The 26,802-nt window shown below is 35.4% G+C and overlaps 1 protein-coding gene and 1 pseudogene across 1 annotated transcript in view; one reads left to right on the top strand and one right to left on the bottom strand.

Moving 5' to 3' along the window:
* The window catches only part of Bms1 (BMS1 ribosome biogenesis factor), a 61,397-nt gene extending 34,932 nt beyond the window's left edge, over positions 1-26,465 (bottom strand). Inside the window, 14 exon segments of the mRNA XM_047553686.1 lie at positions 10,174-10,255; positions 14,387-14,544; positions 15,452-15,553; positions 15,776-15,868; positions 15,871-16,532; positions 18,339-18,478; positions 19,072-19,265; positions 19,570-19,691; positions 19,795-19,937; positions 20,499-20,687; positions 23,386-23,465; positions 24,384-24,574; positions 25,367-25,576; positions 26,364-26,465. Coding sequence (XP_047409642.1) covers positions 10,174-10,255; positions 14,387-14,544; positions 15,452-15,553; positions 15,776-15,868; positions 15,871-16,532; positions 18,339-18,478; positions 19,072-19,265; positions 19,570-19,691; positions 19,795-19,937; positions 20,499-20,687; positions 23,386-23,465; positions 24,384-24,574; positions 25,367-25,542 — 2,332 coding nt within the window. The 5' untranslated portion in view covers positions 25,543-25,576; positions 26,364-26,465.
* LOC124984782 (protein-L-histidine N-pros-methyltransferase-like) lies at positions 6,537-7,599 on the top strand (annotated as a pseudogene).
* Positions 26,466-26,802: the final 337 nt, after the last annotated feature.

Below are 26,802 nucleotides of genomic sequence, written 5' to 3'. Positions count from 1 at the left end.
ATTTTTTACCTGTATTTTTGTTCCTCCTCCCTCATGACATCACAGCATATATCTCCATTACATTACTGTTCACCACATGAAATTGTAAACCCTTATGTAAACTTACTATTTTTACTATGAGGAACAGCTGATCATATAATTTCTCAGTATTGTAACAACCAACACTGTAGATTTCATTGCAAGAGCTATTTCATTTAATACTATAAATTGTTGCATTGATATTGTCTCCCCTAAACTGTGAGATATAAGTAACCTTCACGGACACCATATATCCACAAGGTTAAAACCCTACTGCTTCAAAATCAACTGTTAGGTGGGTAAACACTCAAACGATATGAAAAAACAAGGGGAAAATCGTCTCCAACAAATCAAATACTTCAGAAACAGAATCCATTGACACCATAATGGAAGAAATGTCAGAGAAGAATTTAGAATGTATATAGTTAAACTGATCTGTGAGGTAAAAGAAGATGTAAGAGAGCAATACACGTAGCAAAAGATCACTTTGGTAAAGAGAAAGATATTCTGAAAAACAAAACCAAACAAAAAACCAGGGCTGGGGTTGTGGCTCAGTGGTAGAGCATTCACCTAGCACTTGTGAGGCCCTTTGATCCTCAGCACCACATAAAAATAAAATAATAAAAACCAAACAAACAGAAATTCATGAAATGAAGGAATCAATAAATCAAATAAAAAATTCATTGGAAAATATCACCAGTAGACTAGACCACATGGAAGACACAACCTCAGTCAATGAAGCTAAATTATACCACATAGAAAATAAAGTTGAGCATGCAGAAAACATGTGACAAGGCCATGAAAAGAACTTCCAAGAAATATGGGACAACATGGAAAGACCAAACTTAAGATTTATTGAGATAGACGAAGGCCCAGAGATACATTTTAAACCAAAGGAATGCATAATCTTTTCAATGAAATAAGTGTCTGAAAATTTCCCAAACCTTAAGAGTGAAATGGAAAATCAAATACTGGAAGCTTACAGGACCCCAATTCAAATACCCACAATAAGGTATATTATTATGAAGATGCCTAACATACAGAATAAGGATAGAATTTTAAAAGCTGCCAGAGTTAAAAACTCAAGTAACATTTAGAAGAACACTAATTCCAATCTCAGCTGAAACTCAGACTCTTAAGCTAGGAGATCTTGGAATAATATTTACCAAGCTCTGACAGAAATGGATGTCAGTCAATAATATTACACCCTGAAAAACTAAGCTTCGGATTTGATGATGATATAAAAATCTTTCACAATAAACAAAAATTAAAAGAATTCACAAACAAAAAGCCTGTACTACAAAATATTCTCAAAATAATAATGAAATCCAGCAAAGGAACTATACTAGAAGTAAAGTCAATCAAAACACAAACAAAACAAAAACATAACATTCACGTGAATCTTGCAAAAAAGCAGGGGTTTCTATCCTCATATCTGATAGAGTGGACTTCATGTCAAAATTAATCAGAAGGGACAAAGAAAGTCATTTTATACTACTTAAGGGAAATATACTTCAACAATACATAAATATCTTCAACACTTATGCCCCAAACAATGGAGAATCTACATACATAAAACCAACCTTTCATAATCTCAAGAATCAAACAGAACACACAACACAATAATACTGGGAGACTTCAACAAACCTTTCTCACCAATAGAAAGATATTCTCATCAAAACTAAATAAAGAAGTCATAGAACTAAAAAATACAATTAATAATTTATACTTAACAGACATATAGAATATTTAATCCATCAACGAATACTTTCTTTTCAGCACATGGAACATTCTCTAAAATACACCACATCTTAGTCCACAAAGCAACTCTTAGCAAATACAAGAAAATTACATTCTATCAGATCATAATAGAATGAAATTAGAAATCAATGATAAAATAAAAAATAGAAGCTACTTCAGCACCTGGAGATACAATATTGAATGGTCAATGGACAGCTGAAGAAATCAGGGATGAAATAAAAAATAGAGGTAAATGAGAATAGTAAACCAACATATCAAAATCTCTGGGACACTATGAAGACAATTCTAAGGGAAAAGTGTATTACATCGAACTCATTCATTAACAGAACAGAAAATCACCAAACAAATAACCTAACTTTAAAATCTCAAAGTCCTAAAAAAAGAACAAACCAGCACAAAAAGCAGAAGGCAGAAAATAATAAATATCAGAGCCAAAACTAATGAAACTGAAACAGAAAAATTTCAAAAAATTTGACAAATCAAAAAGTTGGTTCTTTGAAAAAATAAACAAAATTGGTAAATGCTTAGCCACACTAATGAAGAGGAGAAAACTAAAATTACTAAAATCTGTGATGAAAAAGGAAATATCATGACAAACAATATTGGAATACAGAACATAATTAGAAGCTCTTTTGAAAATCTATACTTCAAAAAAATAGAAAATCTTGAAGACACTGACATAGTTCTAGAGACGTATAATCCACCCAACTAGATCAACTTCAAGCAATGAAATAGAAGATACCACCAAAAGCCTACCAACCAAGAAAACCCCAGGACCAGACGGATTCTCAGCTAAGGTCTACAAGACCTTCAAAGAAGAAATTACATCAATATTCTTCAAATTATTTCATGAAACAGAAAAGGAAGGAACCCTTCCAAACTCATTCTATAAAGCTAGTATCACCCTGATGCCCAAACCAGACAGACTCATCCAGGAAAGAAAACTTCAGACCAATATCCCTGAAAAATATTGATGCGAAAATTCAATAAAATACTGGTGAATCGCATATAAAAATATATTTAAACATAGTGCATCATTAACAAATGGGGTCATCCCAGGGATGCAAGGTTGGTTCAATATACGGAAATCAATAAACACAACTCACCACATCAATACACTTAAAGACAAGAATCATATGATTATCTCAATAGATGCAGAAAATCATTTGAGTATCCATTCATGCTCAAAACACTAGAAAAACGAGGGAAAGGAGGAACATACCTCAACATTGTAAAAGCTATATACACTAAACCCAAGGCCAACATCATTATAAATGGAGAAAAACTGAAAGCAATCCCTCTAAAAACTGGAATAAGGCAGGGATGCCCTCTCTCACCACTCCTATTCAACACAGTCCTCAAAACCTAGAGTAATCAGACAAAAGAAAGAAATTAAACAGATATGAATAGGAAAAGAACACATGATTCTACATTTAGAAGACACAAAAGCTCTACTAAACTTATAAAGCTCCTAAAACTTATAAACAAATTCAGCAAAGTAGCAGGGTTTAAAATCAGTATCAATAAATCAATTGTTTTTCTATGTCAGCTGAAAGAGAAATCTGGAAAACTATCCCCTTTACAAAAGCCTCAGAGAAAATAAAATATTTGGGAATCAATCTAACAAAAAAGGTGAAAGATCTATAGGATGAAAACTACAGAACACTAAAGAAAGAAATTGAAGACCTCAGAAAATGGCAAGATCTTCCATGTTCCTAGATAGGCAGAATCAATATTATCAAAATGGCCATACTACCAAAAGTGCTATAAAGATTTAATGTAATTCCTAAAGATCCTAATGAATTTCTTTACAGAAATAGAAAAGCAATCATGAAATTCATTTGGAAAATAAGAGGCCCAGAATAACCAAAGCAATCCTTAGCACAAAAAGTGATGGAGAACGCCTTAAACTATACTACAGAGGTACAGCATGGTACGACACCAAAACAGACATGACGACCAATGGAACAGAAGAAAAGATAGAGAGACACATCCACATAAATTGAGTTATCTCATCCTAGACAAAGGCACCATAAACATATATTGGAGAAAAGATAACCTCTTCAACAAATCATGTAGGAAAAACTGGAAATCCATATGTAATAGAATGAAATTGAACCACTATATCTCACTCTGCATAAAAGTAGATCAAGGACCTAGGCAACAGACCACAGACCCTGCACTTACTAGAAGAAAAAGTAGGTTCAACTCTCCAACATGTTGGCTTGGGAACCAAATTCCTCAACAAGACTCCTAAAGCGCCAAGAAGTAAAATCAAGAATCAATAAATGGGATGGTATCAAACTGAAAAGCTTCTTCACAGTAAAGGATACAATCAAGAACATGTACAGAGATCCTATAGATTGGGAGAAAATCTTCAACACCAGTACCTCACATAAGGCATTAATTTCCAGGATATACAAAGAACTCAAAAACTCAACAACAGAAAAATAAATAACCCAATCAACAAATACGCAAAGGAACTAAACAGACACTTCTCAAAGGAAGAAATACAAATGGTAAAAAAAATACATGAAAAATGTTGACCATCTCTAGCAATTAGAGAAATACAAATTCAAACTATACTGAGATTCCATCTCACTCCAGTCAGAATGGCAGTTATAAAGAATACAAGTAACAATAAATGTTGGCAAGGATACGGGGAGAAAGGTACTCTCATACATTGTTGGTGGGACTGAAAATTGGTGCAACCACTATGGAAAGCAGTACTGAAATTCCTTAGAAAATCCTGGAATGGAACCACCATTTGATTATAAACACATTAATGTTTATAACAGCTCAAATCACAATAGCTAAGATATGAAAACAACCTAGGTGCCCTTAAATGGATGAATGGATAAAGAAAATGTGGTATATATATATACACAATGAAGTATTACTTGGTCATAAAGAAGAATGAAATTAAGGCATTTGCCAGTAAATGGATGGAACTGGAGAATATCATGCTAAGTGAAATAAATCAATCCCAAAAAACTGAAGGCCAAATGTTCTCTCTGATTTGTGGATGCTAACCCACAACAAGAGAAGGTAGGGAGGGAAAGAATAAGTCCACTGACTTATACAAAGGGAAACCAAGAGAAGGGACAGAGCAGGGGAAATAGGAAAGACAGTAGAATTAATTGGTTATAACTTCCCTAGCCTTGTATTTGTATGCATAACCAGGGTAACTCCACATCATGTATGACCACAAAAGTGGGAACCTGAATAGAATGTTATACTGTATGTATGTATATTCTGTCAAAATACATTATTCTGTCACGTACAAATAAAAATAAAAATAGAAATAAAAAATAAAAGATGGCATAAAATAAAGAATATGTAAAGATCTCAAAAAACTCACTACCAACAACAAAAAATCACTTAAATGGGCAAATGATTCAAATAGACACTTTACAAAAGAGGAAGTACAAATGGCCAATGTATTAAAAACAAACAAGAACAACAACAAAAAAAAGGCCAACATATTTAGCCATCAGGGAAATGCAAATCAAAACTATACTAATCCAGGCACCGTGGTACATGCCTGTAATTCCAGTGGCTCAGGAGGCTGAGGGAGGAGGATCACAGGTTTGAAGTCAGCCTCGGCAATTTAATGAGGCCCTAAGCAACTTACTGAGACTCTGTCTCAAAATAAAAAATAAAAAGGGCTGGGGATATGGATCAGTGGTTAAGCACCCCAGACTTAATCCCTGGTACCAAAAAAAAAAAAAAAAAAAAAAAGCTATTGAAAAGAGCAAATAAACAAAGACAAATGATGGCAAGGATGTTACTGTTGGTGGGAATGTAAGTTAATATAGTTTCCTCAAAAAGCTAAAAAGAGAACTACCATATGATCATGCTATACCAGCCCTACATATATCTGAAGGAAATGATGTCAGCATATAAGAGATACTTCCTTACCTATGTTTACTGTTGCACAATTTATAATAGCCAAGGCATGGAATCAGCCTAGATGCCTGTCAGAAGATGAATGAATAAAGAAAATATGGTGTGTATATGCATACATATATATACACATACATACACACACACACACACACAAAATAGAGTATTACTGAGCTACAAAGAAAAAAATCCTATCACTCACAGAAAAATAGAACTATAAGACACCATGTTAAGCAAAATAAGCCTGACAGAGAAAAATACTGCATATATTTTGTCAAAGGTGGAAACTAAAAAAAAGAAAAAACAAAGAAAAGGGCCTGTTAGGCACTGGAAGGGAGATCAAAGGGAAGGCAGAGGTGGATGCAGAGAAGGGAGAGTGGGCATATCAAAGCACAACATATGCATGTGTGGAAATACCACAGTGAACCCATTAATACACATTAGCATACAATGAATTTTTACTAATTAAATTTTTAAAATGAGACAAGTTTCAAACCAGTTTAATAAAATTGAAAATTATAAAGCAAAATAAACTTAAAACAAGCAGAACAGAATAACAAGGTTAAGAGCAGACATCAACAAAACTGAAAACAGGAAAATAAGGGGAAAAAAAATCAACTCAGATCATATCAAATGTAAAGCCAACATGAAGAGTCTCCTATGGGTCACAAAGGGTATAAGTGTGAGCATCAATAAAGAATGAAGTATGCCAACTATATTTAAATCCATGACTTAATAATATTTAAAAAAAAAAAAGAAAAAGAAAAAAGTTGACATGCACTGTGGTACATGCACTTCTTCCTCCTCATCCCAGTGCCAGTGATGATCTAAGCGAGCAAGCGCAGCCCCTGATGAGACTTTTGGTGGGCTGGTCTAGTGCCCGTGTGGCTGGCATGGAAGATTTGGACACTGTGAAGCCCACTCACCTGCCCCCAGTATGTGAACATGATGATTGGCCCAGGCTGGGGGAGGCCATGGGCAGCAGAAAGGAAAACCACCAGTGAGTGGTATGTGTGCAACAGAGAGAAATTATGTGAATCACTTAAGGCTGTCTGTTCAGTAACCTTGATCAAGGAACACAGATTTCCCAATAGCATTAAGAAATCAGGCTGGGTATTTATTCAATTATGTCATTCTTTTGTGTCATCTGTTTTTAGCCTGTTTATGTCTAGAACATCTATCAGTGGGTTGCTAGGAAGAAGTTCAATGTTTGTATTCTCACCAGATCAGTTTTAGAGACTGCTTAAAGCTAATCCAGACTGGAAAACCCAGACTTCTTGATTTAGGTGCTGGAGAGGGAGAAGTCACAAAAATCATGAGCCCTCATTTTGAAGAAATCTATGCCACTGAACTCTGAAACTATGATATGGTAGTTTCAGAAGAAGAAACAGAGTGCTTAGAATCAAGGAATGGCAGAATACAGGGTTCCAGTATGAAGTCGTCAGCTGCTTGAATTTGTTGGGACTGCTGTGATCAGCCCTTCACTTTGTTAAAAGATATCAAAAGTGTCTTGGAGCCAACTAGAGGCAGAGTCATCCTTGCCCTGGTCCTGCCCTTTCATTTCTATGTGAAGAACAGTGGCAAGTGAGAGAAATCATCAGAAATTCTGGAAATCAAGGGACAACTGGGAAGAACAAGTGAATAGCCTGCCTGAGGTATTCAGAAAAGCTGGTTTTGTCAGCTTTTGAAGATTTCACCAGACTGCCATATGTGTGCAAAGGTGACATGTATAATGACTACTATGTTCTGGATGATGATGTCCCTTTCTCAAACCAATACAGACCGTGGAGGCCAAAGTCTTCAGGGTCCACCCCAGGATCTACCCTCCAGAAGAACGTTCACAATTATGTGACAGGAGGACCTTTGGGAACTGTCATTCTAAACATGTGGGAATTTAAAAAGCCAAAATATTAATTATTTCTTTGTAGTCTGTAAAAGGCATGTTTTTAAAAAACAAAAACCCAACTCTGGATTTTTTCAACTCTTTACTCAGAGCTGTACTTCAATGCAGGTCTTATTCCAGTTATGAGGGAAGATTTTTTTTTTTTTTTATATTTAATTGCAGTTGGGACTCATTCCCAGACAAAGAAATAGTCATGACTTCATGGAGCCAATAAATGGATTATTTATAATAAAAAGAAGACTGGTGATAAACTGTCCATTCAATTTCAAATATTGGTTATAAGGTATAGCCACTGATATTCTTTCATGTTAGAAACTGTTATTCAAGAAAATGTTTTTAATCATGCTAATTTAATTTAATCATGCTAACTGTTATGGAGATGAAAAAGAAAAAGACTTGAGGGGACATCTCACAAAATAAGATATTCAAATGGCTAGTAAGCACACAAGAGATACTCAACAACATTAATATAATAAAGATGTTCAAGAGAGAAAAATAGAAACATGAGAATAAAGAGATCAATAAAACAGAAGACTGCCTGAAAAATGACCTAAGATATACACTCACACAGACTTTAAGAATACATCATGAACCATGTGATTCCCAACAGTAATAGAAAATCATGATCTGCAAATAAAATTGAAGTTGATCTTTATCTGAGTTCCAGTTAAATGTACAAAATGCAACTATAAAATCCAATTCTAGGATCAGTCATATAAGATTTAAGTGCTTCAGTAATTGTACGAGGAGGGTTCTTTCCAAAGATCTGGAAATAATTAGCTTGAGCTGTTTTGCTAAATTCCTCAAGGCAAGGACCTCTGATCAGTGTGAATAAAAATCTGACCATGATTCTGTTATGCTCCCTGGTGCCCTGTGTTCAAAGGAACTGTGTCCAACTACAGCTTTCAGAGGAGGGACAAATGATACTGCATCTGGCCTCTGATGGCCCCAGGTTGCCTGGTGGCCTATGTTGAGATTGCCATTTGGCAACCTTTTCCTGAAATGTACTACAAATTTGAAAGCACTGTCATTTTGGATTACCAATCTTTTTTACCTTTTTTAGTGCAGTAATACGAAAGGAATTTATTTTGATAACAACTCATTTTGTTCCATTGTCTCCATGTAGAACACACGCTAAAAACTTATATACATCATTTTATATAATACATAATGACATAAAAAGATTCTATATGTAGTTATATAATAATATTAATTATACTAATATTATAATATATATAAGTTCTAGATTATGATTTCCAACCTAACACACCTGTCAATTTTACTGAAATATTCATAGAATTCAAAACTTGGGACTTAACTGGCTAATGAAGATAATTCCCCTCCCAAAAAATTAATAGATCTAACTCCATAATCTCTTTTTTTTTTGATGCTGGGGATCGAACCCAGGGCCTTGTGCTTACAAGGCAAGCACTCTACCGACTGAGCTATCTCCCCAGCCCCTCCATAATCTCTTGAAACAAGTTTACTGTAACATTAAACAAAATTTTTAAAATAAATGACAAAAAAAAAAATATTTTGAAATAAGTGAAGGACAAATGTCCTTCAGAGAGAAAATCTTTAGAGAAAAATCTTATAAATCAGTAAAAATATAAACAACTCATCAGAAAAATGGTCCAAGGACACCAACAAGCAATTAAGAAATACCACAGTCAATCCACTGTAAATAAAAATGCTTACTTGTGAATAATCAAAGAAATGCTAGTTAAAAATTTAAAAGCCAAATTGAACAAAATATTTTTTTTTTATTGCGGTACTGGGGATTGAACTCAGGGCCTTGTGCTTGTGAGGCAAGCATTCTACCAGCTGAGCTATCTCCCCAGCCCACAAAATTTTTTTATAGACATTATTTGGTGCTGAATGAAAGCAGTAAAATAACTACTAAGATATACTGCTCAGGCTTATAAATAAGAATGACTTTCTGAAAAAACATTTTTTAACCATGATCCATTAAAATAACTCTATTCTAACACTTATGAATCTGTCTTATGAAAATGAAAACATGAGCCAAGAGTTAATTTGAAGATCGCCCAGTGCAGAGTTCTTTATAGTATGGACAAAGTACAAAACTGCTAAATGTCAACAGAATTGACTTGAATTACAGTATCATATTTATATCAAAAAAATGAAACCTTTGAAAACATTTCATGGTAAAACTTATTAAGTATACTTGTAATTAAGGTTTATTCACACACACACAATCTTAAACGTCTAGAAGGAAACATCTCAGAAGATTACAAAGTTTTTTTTTTTATTGTTAGTGGAATTCTAGTATGGTACTGATAAGTACTTTTTATTCTAATTTCCCAAAAGATCAAAAGACAAATATAAATGTTATGTATTTCATACACAAAAATCTACTTTTAATGAAATTGATAAAGTTCTTCACTTTTCTTTATGGTCCACAACTAACAAACTGATTACCCAAGGGGAGAAAATGAAATCATCATGAAAGGAGAAACCAGGGTATTACCCAAAACTTCTGGGAGAGCTCCCCAATGCATTCCCAACTATCATTTTCAACTGAACTATAATTTATTAAAAAAAAGAATGTAGCCCTTACTTACCATCATCTGCTAATATTTTGGCTGCATCTTTATCCTCTTCCCACTTCCCAGTCACAAAGCAATCTTTGATACTGTTCATAACCTTACACAGAAAAGACAGCACTTAGTTGATGTGTCCTAATCACTCAACAAAACAACTGCTGTTGAGAAACAGTAGGCAACAACTTCCCTTTACTTCTTAAAGGTACTTTCATGGATATTCTCACTATAGGTGGGCCTGTAAGAATACTTGACAGAATAACCACAGAAGTAAAACATAAAGGTCACAACATTAAGCAGCAGACAGGGCAAGTACCATTAGTCCACTGACCTCACAAGCAACCGATATTTATAGTTTTAATTTTCAAAGTGTAATAATGTTTCTAAGGTAATGCAGCGAGACAGCATTTTACAAAGTTGGTCTTCCTATTTGTTAATACAAAGCTATTTTGTGTGTCTAAAAACATAATTCTTATAGAATGGGAGAAAATATTTGCAAATCATGTATCTGATAAAGGACTGGTATTCAGAATATATAAACAATTCTTTCAATAAACAACCTAATATTAACAATAGGCAAAAAATACAAACAAGTCAGTCACAGTGGTGCACACCTGGAATCCCAGTGGCTCAGGAGACCGAGGCAGGAGGACTGCAAGTGCAAAGTCAGCCTCCTCAATTTAATAAGGCCATAGGCAACTTAGAGAAAACCTGTCTCAAGAAAGTTTATTCAATAAAGGGAGCAGAGAGAGAGAAGGAATGAGGCTTAGTGGTTGAGTACCTTTGGGTTCAATCCCCAGTACCAAAAAATAAATAAATAACAGTTTATTTCTTCAAAGTATATACACAAATGGCCAATATGCACTTGAAATGAGGTTTGACCTAATTAGCATTCAGGGAAATGCAAATCAATACCACAATGAGATACCACTTTGCACCTGCTAGGATGGCTATACTCAAAACCATAGATAATGAAAGCATTGGTAATGATGTGATTACAAACATTGCTGGTGGGCATGCAAACGGGAAATATTTTTCTATAATCATATTAATATTAATTGTAATACTATCCTGACATTGTTTTGTGTGCAAAAAGGAATAAATCAAATGACTAATGATGTGATCTGTAAAATTTCATCATCTTTAGGTTCAGTCAGGGGATAATTCTCCAGTGGAAAAATGGATACAGACATAAGATGTAGTTCTAAAATGAACCAAAAATAATCTGTATGATTCTAGCTCTAGTCACTGAGAAGACCCTGAAATAATGACCAACTCATAGCAATAAGCATTCTTATGCTCAGATTGTGTGTTAAAATACCATTTTCCACTAAAATAAATCAGCACTTCTAAAGGTTGATTCCACATCTAGCATCAGAAAAAAACAAGACACTGGACATTTTATCACATCAGAGGGCAAAGATCATGTCAAACATAAGGCCAACAAGAAGAGTCTCCCAGGGGTCACAAAGGATATAAGTATGAGCATCAATACGCAATGAAGCACACCAACTATATTTAAATCCATGACTTATTAATATTGGAAAAAAAAAAAAAGTTGCCAGGCACAGTAGTGCATGGCTGAAATCCCAATGACTTGGAGGCTAAGGCAGAAGGATCTCAAGTTCACGGCCACCTTCAGCTGTCTCAAAACAAAAAATAAAAGGATTGGGGATGTAGCTCAGTGGTAAAATGCCCCGGGTCAATCTCCATTACCAAGAAAAAAAAAAAAAAAAAAAAAAGTCACATTTGGAGAATCATTCTAAAAACTGATTAAAAGAAAAAACAAGAAGAAGTAACAACAAGAAAAAAAAAAAAATTTTAGAAACAGGAAACCCAACAGTAGGTGGGAGTAAGTCTTTCTTTATATAAGCATTCCAGATAATAAAGAGAAATAACTGAATCTCCACTTCACAGCTTTAGGAAATTAATGGTCCTAGGCACTGAGCTGCTAACATCAGAAAAAAAGTTAGCCAGACTGCCTTCTAATGAAAAAACATTACCATGTAGGAAATGGGGCTACCAAAACATAAAAACTTAAATTCTGTCAAATTTCTAGATGTTTTATCTATAAGGTAGCTACATCCATGTGGCTATTTAAACTCAGCTTTTAATTACATTTAATCTTTTAATTAAAAGGGTTGGGGAATGTAGCTCAGTAGCAGAACACCTGACCTGATATATAAGGCCGTGGGTTCAATCTCCAACGGTGCAAAAGAAAAAATAAGAAGAAAAAAGAGAATGAATACAAAAATGTAGTTCTTCTAACTCAGTAGTCATATTTAAAGTGCTAGAGAGCCACAGTAGACACACTGGACAGGTAATGCACAGAAAATTTCCATAATGACAGAAAGTTTTACTAGTATTCCTCTGTACTGATTTAGAGGAAACCTAGAGGAGAGAGCCTTATGATTAAGGGCACACAGGGATGCAATACAATCTACGAAATCCAGAATATCAGAAATTTTACATATCAATACATGGTTTCTTCAGTAAATAAAATGTAAGGAAGAAAAAGAGATGGGAGGAGGGAGGATTGTAGATTAAGAGAGTTAAATGACAGATAAAAACAATACTAAAAACCAAATGAAACTATACTATAGTGTTTACTGATGCAAACTTTGAGGATGAAACTGTTTAGAAAAGGACATAATCGTGAGTCTGGATGTGATTCCTTCCACAAAAGGAAGAAGACTATGACAGGCATGGTCACATGTAGTGAGTGCTGCTGAAGAGCAGCAAAGCTTGATTTCTTGAGCCTAGTGGTGGCCACAGGAGTATTTCTAAGAACTCACTGTTAAACAATTGTTTTTACATGATTTTCTCTATTACATTTTACCATTAAAAACTGGTTAAACAAAATTTCATTCAGTGTTATACAATGATATACATTAGGTAATATGAGAGTAATCAGGTCTCTCTGAGGTGAGACATTCAAGCAAATCACACTAAATACTATCAAATTCATAGATGCTTTGTCTATAACTACAAATTAGGTGATTATTTAAACTAAACTTAATTAAGCTTAAACTTTTATTTAATTAAAAGTTAAAAGTCTGAGCATGAGTAAAGGTAACAGGTACAATAGAATGAAGCACACCAACTCTAACCCCATGACTTCATAACACTAAATTTCTAAAAAAAATCACCTTTGGAGAATCATTCTAAAAACTGATTAAAAACAAACCCAAATAAACAAATAAACAAACAAACCAAAAACCCAACAATCAAACTGAATGACAGGAAGCCAAGCCTTGGAAAGATCTAAGAAACATTCCAAGAGAAAATGCGGTGGGGGTCAGGGGGAGACTAAGATGACATTAAGTCTTGACGAATTGAGAACTGAATAAATTTCAGTATGACACCCTCTGTCATAGTCTCCTTCCTTTCATGGAAGAAACCACACCCAGACTTGTGATTATTTTCTTTTCTTCATAATTTTATCCTCAAAGTTTGCATCAGTAAACACCATAGTATAGTTTCATTTGTTTTTTAGTATTGTTTTAATCTGTTGTTTAAATCTCTCAATCTACAATCTTCCATCCTCCCATTTCTTTTTTTCCTTACATTTTATTTGCTGTGGGAAACCAAATATCTGACATGTAGAACATGTAGAATTTCTCATTTTCTGCACTTTGTGGATTGCATCACATTCCTGCATGCACTTAATCAGGCTCTCTCCTCTGGGTTTCCTATAAATCAGTATAGAAGAATACTATTAGGTGAGCTGGGGGAAGAACATTCATCAGTGTCACAGAGCAGAAAACATAAACTCAGGACACTAAGTATTTCCCCATTAGACACAAAATATTTCAAATGTATAAAAATTTGTCTGAAATGCTTCAGAAGAAAGAGTAATGCTACTATTACAATGTAAGTTGAACATTTTCCCTTTCACTATGACAAACATAAACTAACAAAACTCAGAACTTATGTAATCACTCAGGATGTACAAAATATTCACTCTAATATTTGAAAAAAGACCTGTTAACTCATAAAAGAAAGAAACCAACAACAGATAAGCTATACTGAAATCAGATAATGTTCTTCTAGAACAACTCCTCAATTCTTTCATTATAGTTTGTTTTGTTTTACTGATTATATGTGTGTGTGCAGGGGTGGTCAGGAATCAAACTAGAGCCTCACACATGCTAGTCTAAAGTGATCTGCCACCAAGTTATACCTCCAATACTCCTAATTCTTTCCTAAATTAAACATAAATACTCAGCCTTACCTCCTCTAAATCCCAATCATGGGGTGCCTCCACAAGAAATTTGGAACAGTCCAAAGAATCAGCCTTATGCTTACACCCTCTGTCAGGCTGTCTGACACGAAACAACCCTCCAAGTTCTTCTTGGGTATCTTCATCTTCTTCTTCATTATCCTGTGTTACTAAAAAGACCACCAAGAGGAAAAGATGAGAACAAACACTTCATCCCTAGAGGACTCAGAATCTTCAACCAGTTAGGCCACATATCTCGGAAGTCAGGGGTGTGGGGATCCCTATCTGTGGGAGGTATGGTGGTGGCCCTGAGTCAATCAGCCACCAAGAGCAGGTCAGTCACAAAGAAAGAAAAGTCCAGGAGACTACCACTCTCCATATATGGAGGACTCTACTCTCCTACAAGACAGCAGCAAAGAGACCACTGAGGAGTGAGAATACTGGGGGTTGGGGTAAAGAAGGGAAATTAAAGGCAGAGCTTTAAATTATTATGGAAGAGTTTCTGGAAGGAATGTTGAGTTTCTAGTAACTAAAAGTCCTTAAGCAAAATCTAAATCAAACCCAGTAAACACTAACCCTCCAGTTTAGTGCTCCAAGACCAATGTCCAATCACATAGCAACCAGGAAGCACAATATAAATCTCACCACTTTATGTTTGTTTCTGCACTATTTTTTTCCAAAAAGAACATTCGGACAAGTTAAATAAAACACAAAATCAAAGAACAAAGGCAAAAGGAAGAATAGAATACATTACATGGATTCTCACTCTAAGGAAAAAAAAAAATTTATTGGCAGAAATACTTACCTGGCATTAAATTCTACACAAAACTTCTCATGAAGCACTTTTAAATAGGGGGTATAAAATGATAAAAATGGACTGTATTCCCAACATAATTTGTATGGCAAACCCATAAATCTATTTTGTATGACCAGTTTGTGGTTCTCATGAGGTAATGATTAAAACATCTGCCAAGTGTAAAATGTGACAGCCAAGAATTACGGACCAATTCCCTTATTTTTTCTTCAGAAATAATCTAAGAAACTACAACATTGTAGCTCTGAATCAGAGTTCTTTACCTGCCCCATAAATAAGTTTTCGAAGGTTTGGAGTTGCTTGTTGCTGTCTCAGAAAGGCCTCTGCTGCCTTCCTGGAAAGGTCTTCCTTCCACTTGAGGGCACCTAAAAGGTCAATGCCAACATTCAGTTACACCTGTATACTTGTCCTTGCTGCTTCCAGCTCACAATTCATCCTAAAACCCATAGCATTTAAACAGCTGACAAAATCTCCAAACAGTAGACCCCAAATGTAGACATTCTACTGATAGCAACATTTCAAGTGCCAACTTTCAAAAAAGAATTAAACGTCAGTATATTTGAAGTTACTATCGAACAGTTATTTACCTGAAGTTTCTATGGAATAGTTATTTTCTTCCTTGTAATCATCTTCCTCTTTAAGTAAATCTTCAATATCACTGGTCTCATCAATTAAGTTTCAGACTTAAGCTTCTGTCCACTACTCACTTGCAAAGGTTTTGTAAGCTCTTCCCTAATATCCCCTCCATTTTCTGAGTCTTCTTCCTCTGAACTGAGTAAGGAGCTTTCTTCAGATGCATCTTCAGATGCAAAGGCCTCTTCAGCTGTGCAATGACCAGAATCAGAAGTGGTGAGGGCTGCTTTTTTCATAGGTGAAGACTTTTCCTTAGTCAGATGGTCATTCCAATGATTAGATGGCAACAGTCTTGCTTCACCACCTTCTCCAGCAGCCTTCGATTCTAAAACATCCCTTTCTCCTTCTGCAGAAGAGTCTTCTTCACTGCTTTCATCAGCTTCCTCTGCTTCCTCTTCTTCCCCTGAGCTCTTCTCAAGATCATCATCACTATCAGCAAATGCTGGCAAATCCACCTCACTATCTTCCTCCTGCTCAAGTTTCTGCCGTTTGACACCCTTAATAGTCATATACTTAGTCATTTCAGTATGTGCTTTCTCCTCTTCTGTTTCATCATCACTAGAGCCATTTTCTGACCTGTCACTTTCAGACATTTCATCATCTTCATCATCACTATCTCCAGACTCATCTTCCTTATCTCCAAAAACAGCTTTCCGACGCACTCGACCAGTCTTCACATCCACTTGCTTTTCCTCTTTTGGCATCCACAGCCTGTATTACCAAGTAAATGCAAAATAACAACTTGTACAGTAATTGACTAATCTAGAAATGGTAATAAAGCCAATAAAAATGCAAAGAAATATAAAATGTCAAGGAAAAGTTTAAGATGACATAGCATAAAAAATTATTTGATAAACAATGGAATAGTTAATAAATTTATGCAGTTCCCTAACAACACACTTGTAAAGCACTTATGGAAAGAATAGAGAACCTTTTAAAACCAATATACATATATATATATACATAATATTATGCATTATAACATAATTATATATGTAAATTAAATTCTATTAAATTGTTTTAACATATAATTTTTGGAAAACATGTTCAAAAGGTAAGTTAGCATTTAGTAGATCCTTTGGAAGACTGGTTAATTCCCAAGTTGGATACACATGTTCTTCAGGGAAATAGTTGACTCCAGGCCCAAAGAGAACAAAATAAGCCTAGATCATCTTTTGTATCAGAAAGCAAGATATCCTCAAAGATTAATGGGGATGTGCCAAAAGGACACCAGACACAGACTGAAAGCTCCTGTGACCAAATCTATAAAAACAGAGGCATCAGAAAGAATAATGATGGCAATGGAATAATAGCACATGAAATAAAAACAAAAGTTTACTGGTCAACAATGACACTGAAAGAAAGAAGTAAAAGCTCTTTGTTAAAGAATGACAGCAAATAAATGTAAAAGGATGACAGATTAAGAAAATGCTATTTTCAAGTCACCAATGCTATAAATGGTACAGAATCATTAACATACTAAAAACAGGATAAAACAAAAATGACACATATATGTAGTGCTACATATAAAACTGTGAGGGCTGGGGTTGTAGCTCAGTGGTTGATCGTCTGCCTAGCATGTGAGGCACTGGGTTCAATCCTTGGCACCACATAAAAGTAAATAAATAGAATAAAGGCATTGTGTCCATTTACAACTTAAAAAAAAAACATGAAAACACCAATTTAAACTGCACCATAAATAGGTTAGTAAAAATACACCAATAGAAACAAAATGATGACTATATGAAGACTATATAAAAAGGAAATGTTCAGGATGTAGAAATAAAAATTTACATTTATTATAACTATATGTTAAAAAATAGCATTCATATTGACAAGGATGACAAGAATAATACACAAAAATGAAAACAGTTAAGTACAACACTGATTACAATAACCATGATCTTTTTAGTGAACACTTTGTCAGGTACTAATAGATGTTAAATAGTTATGCACATTAGTACAAATTATATACTAGATCATCTCAACCACTTTCAAATTGATTATAGGCATAAATCAATATAACAAAATCAAATTTTAGCAAATACCCACTATGTTTGAAGGTATATAAATTCCTTTTCCAGTCTAAAGACAGTTCACATAAGCCATAGCATTAGGGTACCTCTATTTAGAGACATTAAGCAAAACATTCGGAGACAAAATGTGTGGCTCTGAATAGCACATGAATAAGCTCCCTGATTCTGCTCTAGAATTTTGGTCATCAGAAGAAAGTCAAGTGACTTTGAGTTTCCTAGGAAACTAAAAGAAAACTATAGGAAAGATTTTGTGGTATTTGATGAATATTCTGATTATTTCAGTTGATAATTAAACCCTGATTTTTAGAAAATACTCCCATGTGGTATAATGTAAGTGAAAAAAAACCCTGAAAAACACAAGCACATACAAAGCAAAACAAAACAGCCTGGATTGAATCCCACCAAAATAAAAACTGTGTTATGATGGCAGAATGAGAGATAATATATTTGTTTTAATTAAAAAGAGAAAAAGTAGACTTACCCTTGGTTATCTATTTCCTCTGACTCCAGAGGTTTAGAATCAGAAAAAAGTGTGACTCTGCTTGAAGCCATCTTGGCATCAATAGTGGAATGTGTGGAGATGAGACTTTGGACCAGTTCACTGGTGTGTCCTCCCTCCTCCTGTCAAAGACACCAAGAAAGAGTAACTGAAGAAAGTAAAAAGAATCTAGAAAGACACACTAGTTTTAATCAGTTTCTCAAAATTATCCTAAAAATAGATGCTGAAAATTTCATTATGCATAAAGATAATTCCTGTAACAGGTGAATTTAATTCCTATCTTCATAAAAATTTTCTAGGTACATGGAGTATATCATCTAAATAGTTAACAAGGAAAACCGTAGGTCTCAGTGCTTCTGAAAGCACTATTTTAACCCAACAAAAATCCCATTTCAAAACTAAAAATCTCAAAAAACAGAACCAGACCATTCTGAAAGAGAAAAAGGCCAAAAATAGATGAAAAACACACTTGTTTGTAAAATGTGCCACACTGGCCCATGGTCAGGGAGACATGGGAAGACAGGATTCTTCTTTCTGCTTGATACACTGAAACTGCCTAATGTTCTTCTACATATTTAAAATATACATTTGGACCTTTATCTAAGTGTGGATAAGGAGAAGAGCTTCAATAAATAAAAATAAAATACATTTCTATGATAAAAAAAAAAGTAGCTTTGGACGGATGACAAGAATTCAGAGCAAAGACTCCTCTTACTGATGACTGAAAACCATGACTGCCTCCAAGGTCGACATAGACAGCATCTTTGTCATACAGCACACCCCCAACTCCAGAAAGAGGTGCATAAACCAGCTTCTCCTTTTCATTTAAACAGCGCTTCTTTTGTTGTTCAGGAAGAGCACAGGGATCTGGGAGGAAACTGACATCACTCACAGCAAAATCTCCTACACCTAGAAGAGAGAACCCACAAAGTGACTTCAGTTACTAGAAATCAACCAGTATCAACTGAAAGCAAAAATGCCCCACAATCTAAGGCTTATGATTCTGAAAAGGGCATTATTCAACAACAGAACTGTGCCTTTCTAGTTAGATGTCACCAGCATCCACTAATACCTCTGCCAGCTGATACATATCTGGATTACTTTTTAAAAGTCTGACAAAGTAGCTGAGTTGTTTGGACATGTTTCAATTTTCATGAGAAATGAGATCATTTCAAGAGTTCTACAATATAGTGTTTTACAAGAAAGAGGATACCTGGCATGTGAATCTGGCTTTTGTTTTTCAAGTGTGCTCCTCGTAAATAACCATAAAGGGACACCTTTCGGTCACACTTGATGTTTGTTCGGATATCTTCAGGGTTTGTCAAATCTTCCATCCTAGAAAAGTAAAACTAAGTACTATCACAGTTTTATTTTGTTTTCCTAGCCTTTTTAGCTTTAAAATACATGGACTGGGAAAAAAAAAAAAGTTTATATTTACCTGTCTGCCAGGATATAAGGATGAGAAGTTTGCCATGTGAGAGGCCTAAACTTCATAACTGTAATAAAACGGCCTAGATTGTGAATTTCTTGGTTCTGATATTCTCCATGTACCATTCCAGAAAGGTAGAACAGTTTGGCACCCTAAACATTAAAAAAAACATGAAAATTAAATTTCAGTTAAATTCTGGTCAACCCAGTGCCAAAATAAAGGCCCTAAATAAGATGAAATTCTGCGAAGGGAGACCACTAGCAATCTATTGTCCTGACGCTTCCAGAGTCTGCCTGGGTTTCTTTAAGACTTGTCATGTGAGGGACTTGCAGATGCAGACTGTTCTGCAGTCAAGCAATGGCATCAATCTGGGCATGGCAAGGATAGGACAATGAGAATCCCAGGCAGAAAAAGGATTTTATAACTGATGAGTTAGAGAAGAGTTGCAGTCCCTGATTCTTCATTAGGGAAAACTTGTACTGTGCTTTAACATATTATGACCCCACAAAAGAGCCAGATACTGTCTGGTATGGCAGATAAGAGAGACAAATGAAATATGATAAGGAGCCCAGAATAAAGATTCTCTTCAGGGAAAATATTCCAGGGACTGAGAAAAGATGCATAAAGGAAATACAGGAGGCCAAGCCTATAGAGATGTTTATTAATGTCCCACTATATTTTAAAAGGATTAGTTCAATAATTTCTCTTCCTACCGGGTAGACTTCTGTCCAGAATCTGTGTTTTAATCGCTTCTTTGTCTTCTTCAGTTGCTTATTATGCTTGAAGGAGTCTAAGTGAGTAAGAACTCCCATAATTTTAGGAAAGCCATGTACTTGACAGATGTTCAGAAACTCAAATGTTTCCATTTCAAACCCAAAGCTGGCATCTATAAGCATCAGAACCTAAAAACAAAATAAAAAATTTCTCAAAGGAACTACCAAAACAGAGCAGGGGTCAGCAAAACATGGTCCACAGGTCAAATTCAGTCCATCGCCTGTTGATGTAACTAAAGTATCACTGGACCACAGCCACATTAATTCATTTACATATCTCTACAGTGGCTTTTGCACTGCAACTGCAGAGTTAAGTAGTGGCCTTAGCAACTGCATGGAATATTTACTCCTTAGCCCTTTGCAGGGAAGTGTGCTGATTTCTGCACTAGACTCAACTCAGTGGCTCTTTAAAAAGCACCCTAACAGTGAAAGCCCCACCCTCTGACTGGACAATGCCCACCAGAGCATAAATTTTCATCTCAAAAATCCAGATATATAAGAAAGAACTTGAGGCCAAATTTGGCCCTTATATAAAAATCTATGACATCAAGAAATGAAATTTTCTGTAAGGAAGCCAAATACTTGTCTTTAACATACAAAAAATTGGCAAAGTGATAATCAACGGCTTCAATTTTCTCACAGAAAAAAAAAAAAACCTGTTTTTGTGCTAAGAGGTATAAAGTAGAAAAGCTCTATCTTGCATGTTAACTGGTATCATTCAATTACTCAGAAATCATTTTTTTTTCAAAAAGGTTATCAGTTTATAGTCAAGATAGAAAAGTTATGATGAATAGCAATCTATGTAGAAAATATGAACAAGATCTATTACTAAAATTTAAGACTCCTCAAATAAATAGTGAATTTCAGATCAATTCCTGGAGACATGTAGTTTTAGATTTTGAAGACACCTTTTTATAGTTAACTAAAAATATCAAAAAACATAAACAGGTGGGGGTGTAGCTCAGTGATATAGTATGTGGCTAGCATGCACAAGGTCCACCATTGTGGGCACAAATCACACAAAGGCAGGCTAGTAAGTGTTGTGAGTAAGCACACATGCCACTGCACACCACGGGCAAGAGTCTACAAGAAGAGTTATCCAATGACAGTGGAATAAGGCAAAGATGGATGGGATGGATGTCAAACAGTAGAATATCCTGACATCCCATTTGACACCACAGTGTACCAATGGACAAGTAGTTGCTTGTAGCATACAGTCCCTTCAGCTGCCATACTTGTGAACTAAGTCTGTATTATACCCCCAATACCCACGTATGTATGTTCGTACATAAATCCATGTATTATGTATGCCTTTTCCATGACTTAGGAAGCTTTATGACAACCTAGAGAACAATCAACATAAACCAGGTTAAATTATGGTACATTCATGCAAAGAAGTAGTATATTAAAAAGAATAAGGTTGAGCTATAAAAGTTATTAATTATATACACCCAAGATACATTATGTTAAGCAGTGAAGCACAGAATGGTTTGTATAATAAACTATGATTTGTGTTTATAAAGGGTTGCATGTGTGTTTAAATGTATCTGGAAGGATACTCTTCTGAGGTGAGCTGAGATACCAAAGACAGAGTCAAGAAAGAGAAAATGTGCATGTTTGTACCCTGCAGTACACTTTTGAATATTTTACCGAATATGTGCTCCTTTTTAAAATCTTAAAAAGATTTACACAAAAACCATCTTTCTTAATAGGCATGCTTTTAAAATTAGGAGGAAAGTACTAATTCAATCATTTCAAAACACAAGGTTTAGTAAATTTAAACTACTGTGGTGCTGACAATAAACACTTATTTCTACTACTGGTAGCATTATTTGTTCAAAATGTGAATGCTATTTAATTTTCTGAAATTAAAATGACACAGTTTTAAAAATCTATATTACTCGTATTTATTATTTTAGGAGTCTTCCTAGGCGAAAGGATAAAATCTGTATCTTTGTCACCAAACAATTCTCTGGAAAGAGTTAGAAGAAAAAAAGAAAGTTAACTGTCATGTCATGTCATCCTACCATGCTAGTTTAAAAAAGAGTTAACACAGGGGTTGGGATTGTGGCTCAGTGGTAGAGCACTTGTCTGACAAGTGTGAGGCACTGGGTTTGATCCTCAGCACCACACAAAAATAAATAAATAAAATAAAGGTACTGTGTTCATCTACAACTGAAAAAAAAAAAAAAGTTAACAGAATATCAGAAATAATGAACACTGTCATTTACAAGATACAACAGAAGCTGGTTTTCCACATTCTTAGTACTGCCTAAATTTTCCATTAATAAACTATGACCACTTCATGATAGCAATCCATGTACTTATACTACCATAATCACAAAGAACGGAAGTTCTGACATTCTTAAGAGTAGAGTCCAATTTTCATACAAGCTACTTAATTGTTTGGGGGCCTCAATTTTACTATATGTAAAATATGGATAATGCCTACTCACTTCAAAGGAGTATGAGGGGTTATATAAGCTAAATTTATAGAAAACAACAAACACAGTGCCTAGGAAGAATCCACGAAATGGCACATATTATTATGTGTGTAAACACACACACACACACACACACACACACACACTTTTACATATACACTAATGAGCTTTTATAGTTTTCCCCATCCTGTGGTTTGCTTTTAGATCTTAGAATAACTGAATCAGGCACATGCCATTTTTATTATAACAATTAATAGTATCAATTCAATCATATCTACTGATTTAATAATCACAAAATCTTCTCCCTTTCAACATGGCATAAATAGCCTACGACATTTTTGTAAGTCTTCATCAGAAACCCAGGCTGCCCCTGAGTAACTTACCAGATCTGCTACTTTGGCCAGATCAATCATCATGTTAATGTCACACCCACATTCAATAATGGTGAGTCTGCGTTTTTTACCTGTAAGGAAAAAGATGAACATTTTACTTTTAAAAAATTCTGACAGGGTAATATTCATTAACTAATTATCATGTTTTAAATGGATCCATTAATACAACATAAATATATATGTTGTATTAATATATTATATATTTACAAGAATGTGCTAGAAGGACATTTTTATGTGAGAAAACTGGCAAAATAAAATATATTCCACCTTGATTTCCTTGTTATGTTCTCTATTTAATTTAAAAATAATACCAATTCTACCCAGATAAATAAGTGCTCAAATAGGTAAAAATCTGACCGAACAGAGTTCATGATAACTGATTCTGCTGTTTAGTCAAAGTCTTTAACTTGGTCACTGCAGTTAAAACATCCTCAAATCTAATGCAACAGAAAAATTCATGGTACAATGATTATTCTCAATTTAAAAAAAGACCTGACCATATTACTGTTGCAAAACACTTCAGATTCTACCATTGCCATTTGGGGAATTTGTTTCATTTCCCCCTCAAATTTGGAAAGGTCACCATCACTCCAAAGTCTTCTAGGAATAAAGAGAAAATTTCTTCTCACTTCCACAAGAATGTAGCCTTAAGAGAGAAAGTGGGTATGCAAGGTGCACAGTGGTACTTACTACCTTTTAAAAGAATGTGCCCACAGTGACCTGACCAGCTTGTCCAAGTCTGCTAAGCCTTTCCTAGAGACACACATGGCAAAGCCAACAGAGCAATCAGAGTAGGGTATACACATATATCATTATCTCTAGGAACTTATCCTTTTCTGAAGCTACAATCAACTCAGTAAAAGCACAAAAGGAAAGAATATGATGTGACAATATTACTTTAACAATTTCTACTCAAGAAAACAACAAAGACATGTATGTCACTCAGATGACAACATCTGCAATGCCAGCTCTGTGGCAGCATACCCTACCTGACACAATCGTCACAGGGCCTCTAATTTCAGTCAACTTTTGCCTGGTAAAATTCCGAATGAGGCATTGTATCAAGGTGCTCTTTCCAACTTTTGGAGGTCCCATCACCACAACCACTATTGGTGGTGGCTCTAGTGGAGTTCGATCAACCACTGGAATGTGATGCTTTTTGGTTTTTAAGTCCTGAGTCCTATTTGTAAAAATAAATAATTAATTAATTCACTTTCAAAATAATAAAAGGTTAGAACTCTGTTAAGTATAGATTTTATGAAGAGGACAATACATAGAAACAATTAACTTGTTAATTGTTAACTTATTAACTTCTTGCCCCAAGCAAAGTAACTGCTCTTCAGTAAAGACATAACAGGATGATTCAAAACTAAAGTGAGTTGAAAATTAAATACATGTTAAATCTCATTGTTTAAAGAGTTAAGTTTAGTAGTTTAAAAGAAAAGAGATAAACACCAAGGCAGTGTGTCAAAACAAACAAGAGCAGAGGTTTTGGAGATCAATTTGACTGTCATATTTACTGGTTATGTGATTGAAGGGTAATGCCTGTTTTCTTATTCATTAAGGACAAAAATAATTCTTGGCTATTCAGAGATTCAATTAAACAATGTTTTAAATAAACTACTAGGTATACAGTAAGGACTCCCTAGATAAACCTACTTTGCTATTGAATGTTACAATTTTAGAATCACATGAAAAATTTTTAGGGGGGAAATGCACTTAACACCACAGATTGTTTAGAGCTTAGGGAAAGAATTATAAATTAAATTCTGTAAATTCTTTTTTCTTTGGCAAAAATAACCAACCAGTGGGCAGATGCTGGAGGCAAGGCTGCCTCTATGGGAAAGGTTTCTCAAGTTTTAATAAAACTCACATGGCATGCAGGTGTCCTTCAAAGCTCAGGAAGCCAAATATTATTTCCTACCATCTAAAAAAATAAACAGAGGAACCACCAGAATCCAGCTAAACATACCTGTGAAAGGATCTAGCCATCCGCACAGCAGAATGAACTGCAAAAGCTTTGGGGTTTCTCTTTCGAGCATCTTCTTCATCTCCAAGTTGAAGATCCTGCAGATGTCGTTTCTTTTTCTTCTCAGCTTTGGGCCCACTGTGTTTCTTTCTGTGTTTCTTCTGATCCTTAGACTCCATATTGGGTATTTATCAACTTACAAATAACTCTAACCTATATAGAATGGTATGGGAAAGTAGGGGAAGTATTTTACAATCAGGGGAAGGAGGGGTGCAAGAGTGCATGTGTGCAGTAAACTTCACTTATTTCTTTATGAAGAGATGATGCATTTATTCAGTGCAGAAACTACTTAATATCATCCTCCTTTTACTTCTCTCTGTTATGCCATAAATTACAAGTTATCTCTGCTAAGGCTACTTTTATATTTCTTACATTTTATTCATCTAAGTGTCCTATCAACATCAGCAGTGTACAGTGTACACTCCTGTAATAAAGAAAATATTCTCTATTTGTATTTTCTCTATCTGTATTTTCCCATACGAAAACATTAGCCACGCGGGTACTAAGAATTTCAAATGTACCTAGGGAAACTGGAAAATTAAATTTTAATGAATTTAATTCTAAATTTAAGTAGCTATATGCGGCTAGTGGTTAACATAGTGGAAAGTTCAAGCCTAGATATCAACTGAATCAACAGTTTCCTAACTTACACGAAAACTTAAATTTTAATAAAACGTCTAAAACATTCTAATGGCCGTCCAACCTCATGTGCTGGACGGACAATTTCTAACTGCCAGACTTGTACAGGATAAAATCTAGCTCACGTGCTGGAATGATCCTGCCACGAAACTACCTCTCCCTGTCACCTTCCCTCCCGGTCCGGGATTCTTGACTAAATTCACTCCGCCACTCCCCAACGACCTGAGCACATTTCAGGTGCAAGATGTGCCTGTCTGGTTTTGAAGCGTTCCCTAGGAGCAGACTGCCGGGAGAAACTTACCACGCTCACGACTCACTATCCCCAAGGTCGTCTCGTCCACCCGAGCCCGCGGCAGTTACCAGGTTCACAACTGCAACTCCTCAGCTCCGCATGGACGCCACCGGAAACGGAAATTCGCACTACCGCGGGCTCCCGGGAGGGAAACAAGAAACCGAAGAAAGAGACCTACAGAGGGAATGATTTCAAAGGAAGAAGCCGGAAGGCAGGCTTGTGATTGGCCGAATGTGCGCAGACGCTGTCTGCTCAGTTCTTTCCACCTAGCGGAGCTCCGCCCCGCCGCGCCCCGCCTGGCTCCCCAAGAATCCCTAGGCAGGGCGAAGCACTGCTGGACAGCAAATCTAGCGGTGTAAATGCGGAGCGGAGAGTGCTGCGCGTGCTGGAGTCCCAGCGGAAGGTCAGGACAACGGTGCGATGCGAAAGACGAAAGTGGGTACTTTCA

The sequence above is a fragment of the Sciurus carolinensis genome, chromosome 5, assembly GCF_902686445.1.
Source record: "Sciurus carolinensis chromosome 5, mSciCar1.2, whole genome shotgun sequence".
Taxonomy (NCBI): Eukaryota; Metazoa; Chordata; class Mammalia; order Rodentia; family Sciuridae; genus Sciurus; species Sciurus carolinensis.
Note: the sequence above shows the minus strand (reverse complement) of the source record. Positions and strands in the feature narration are given on the sequence as shown.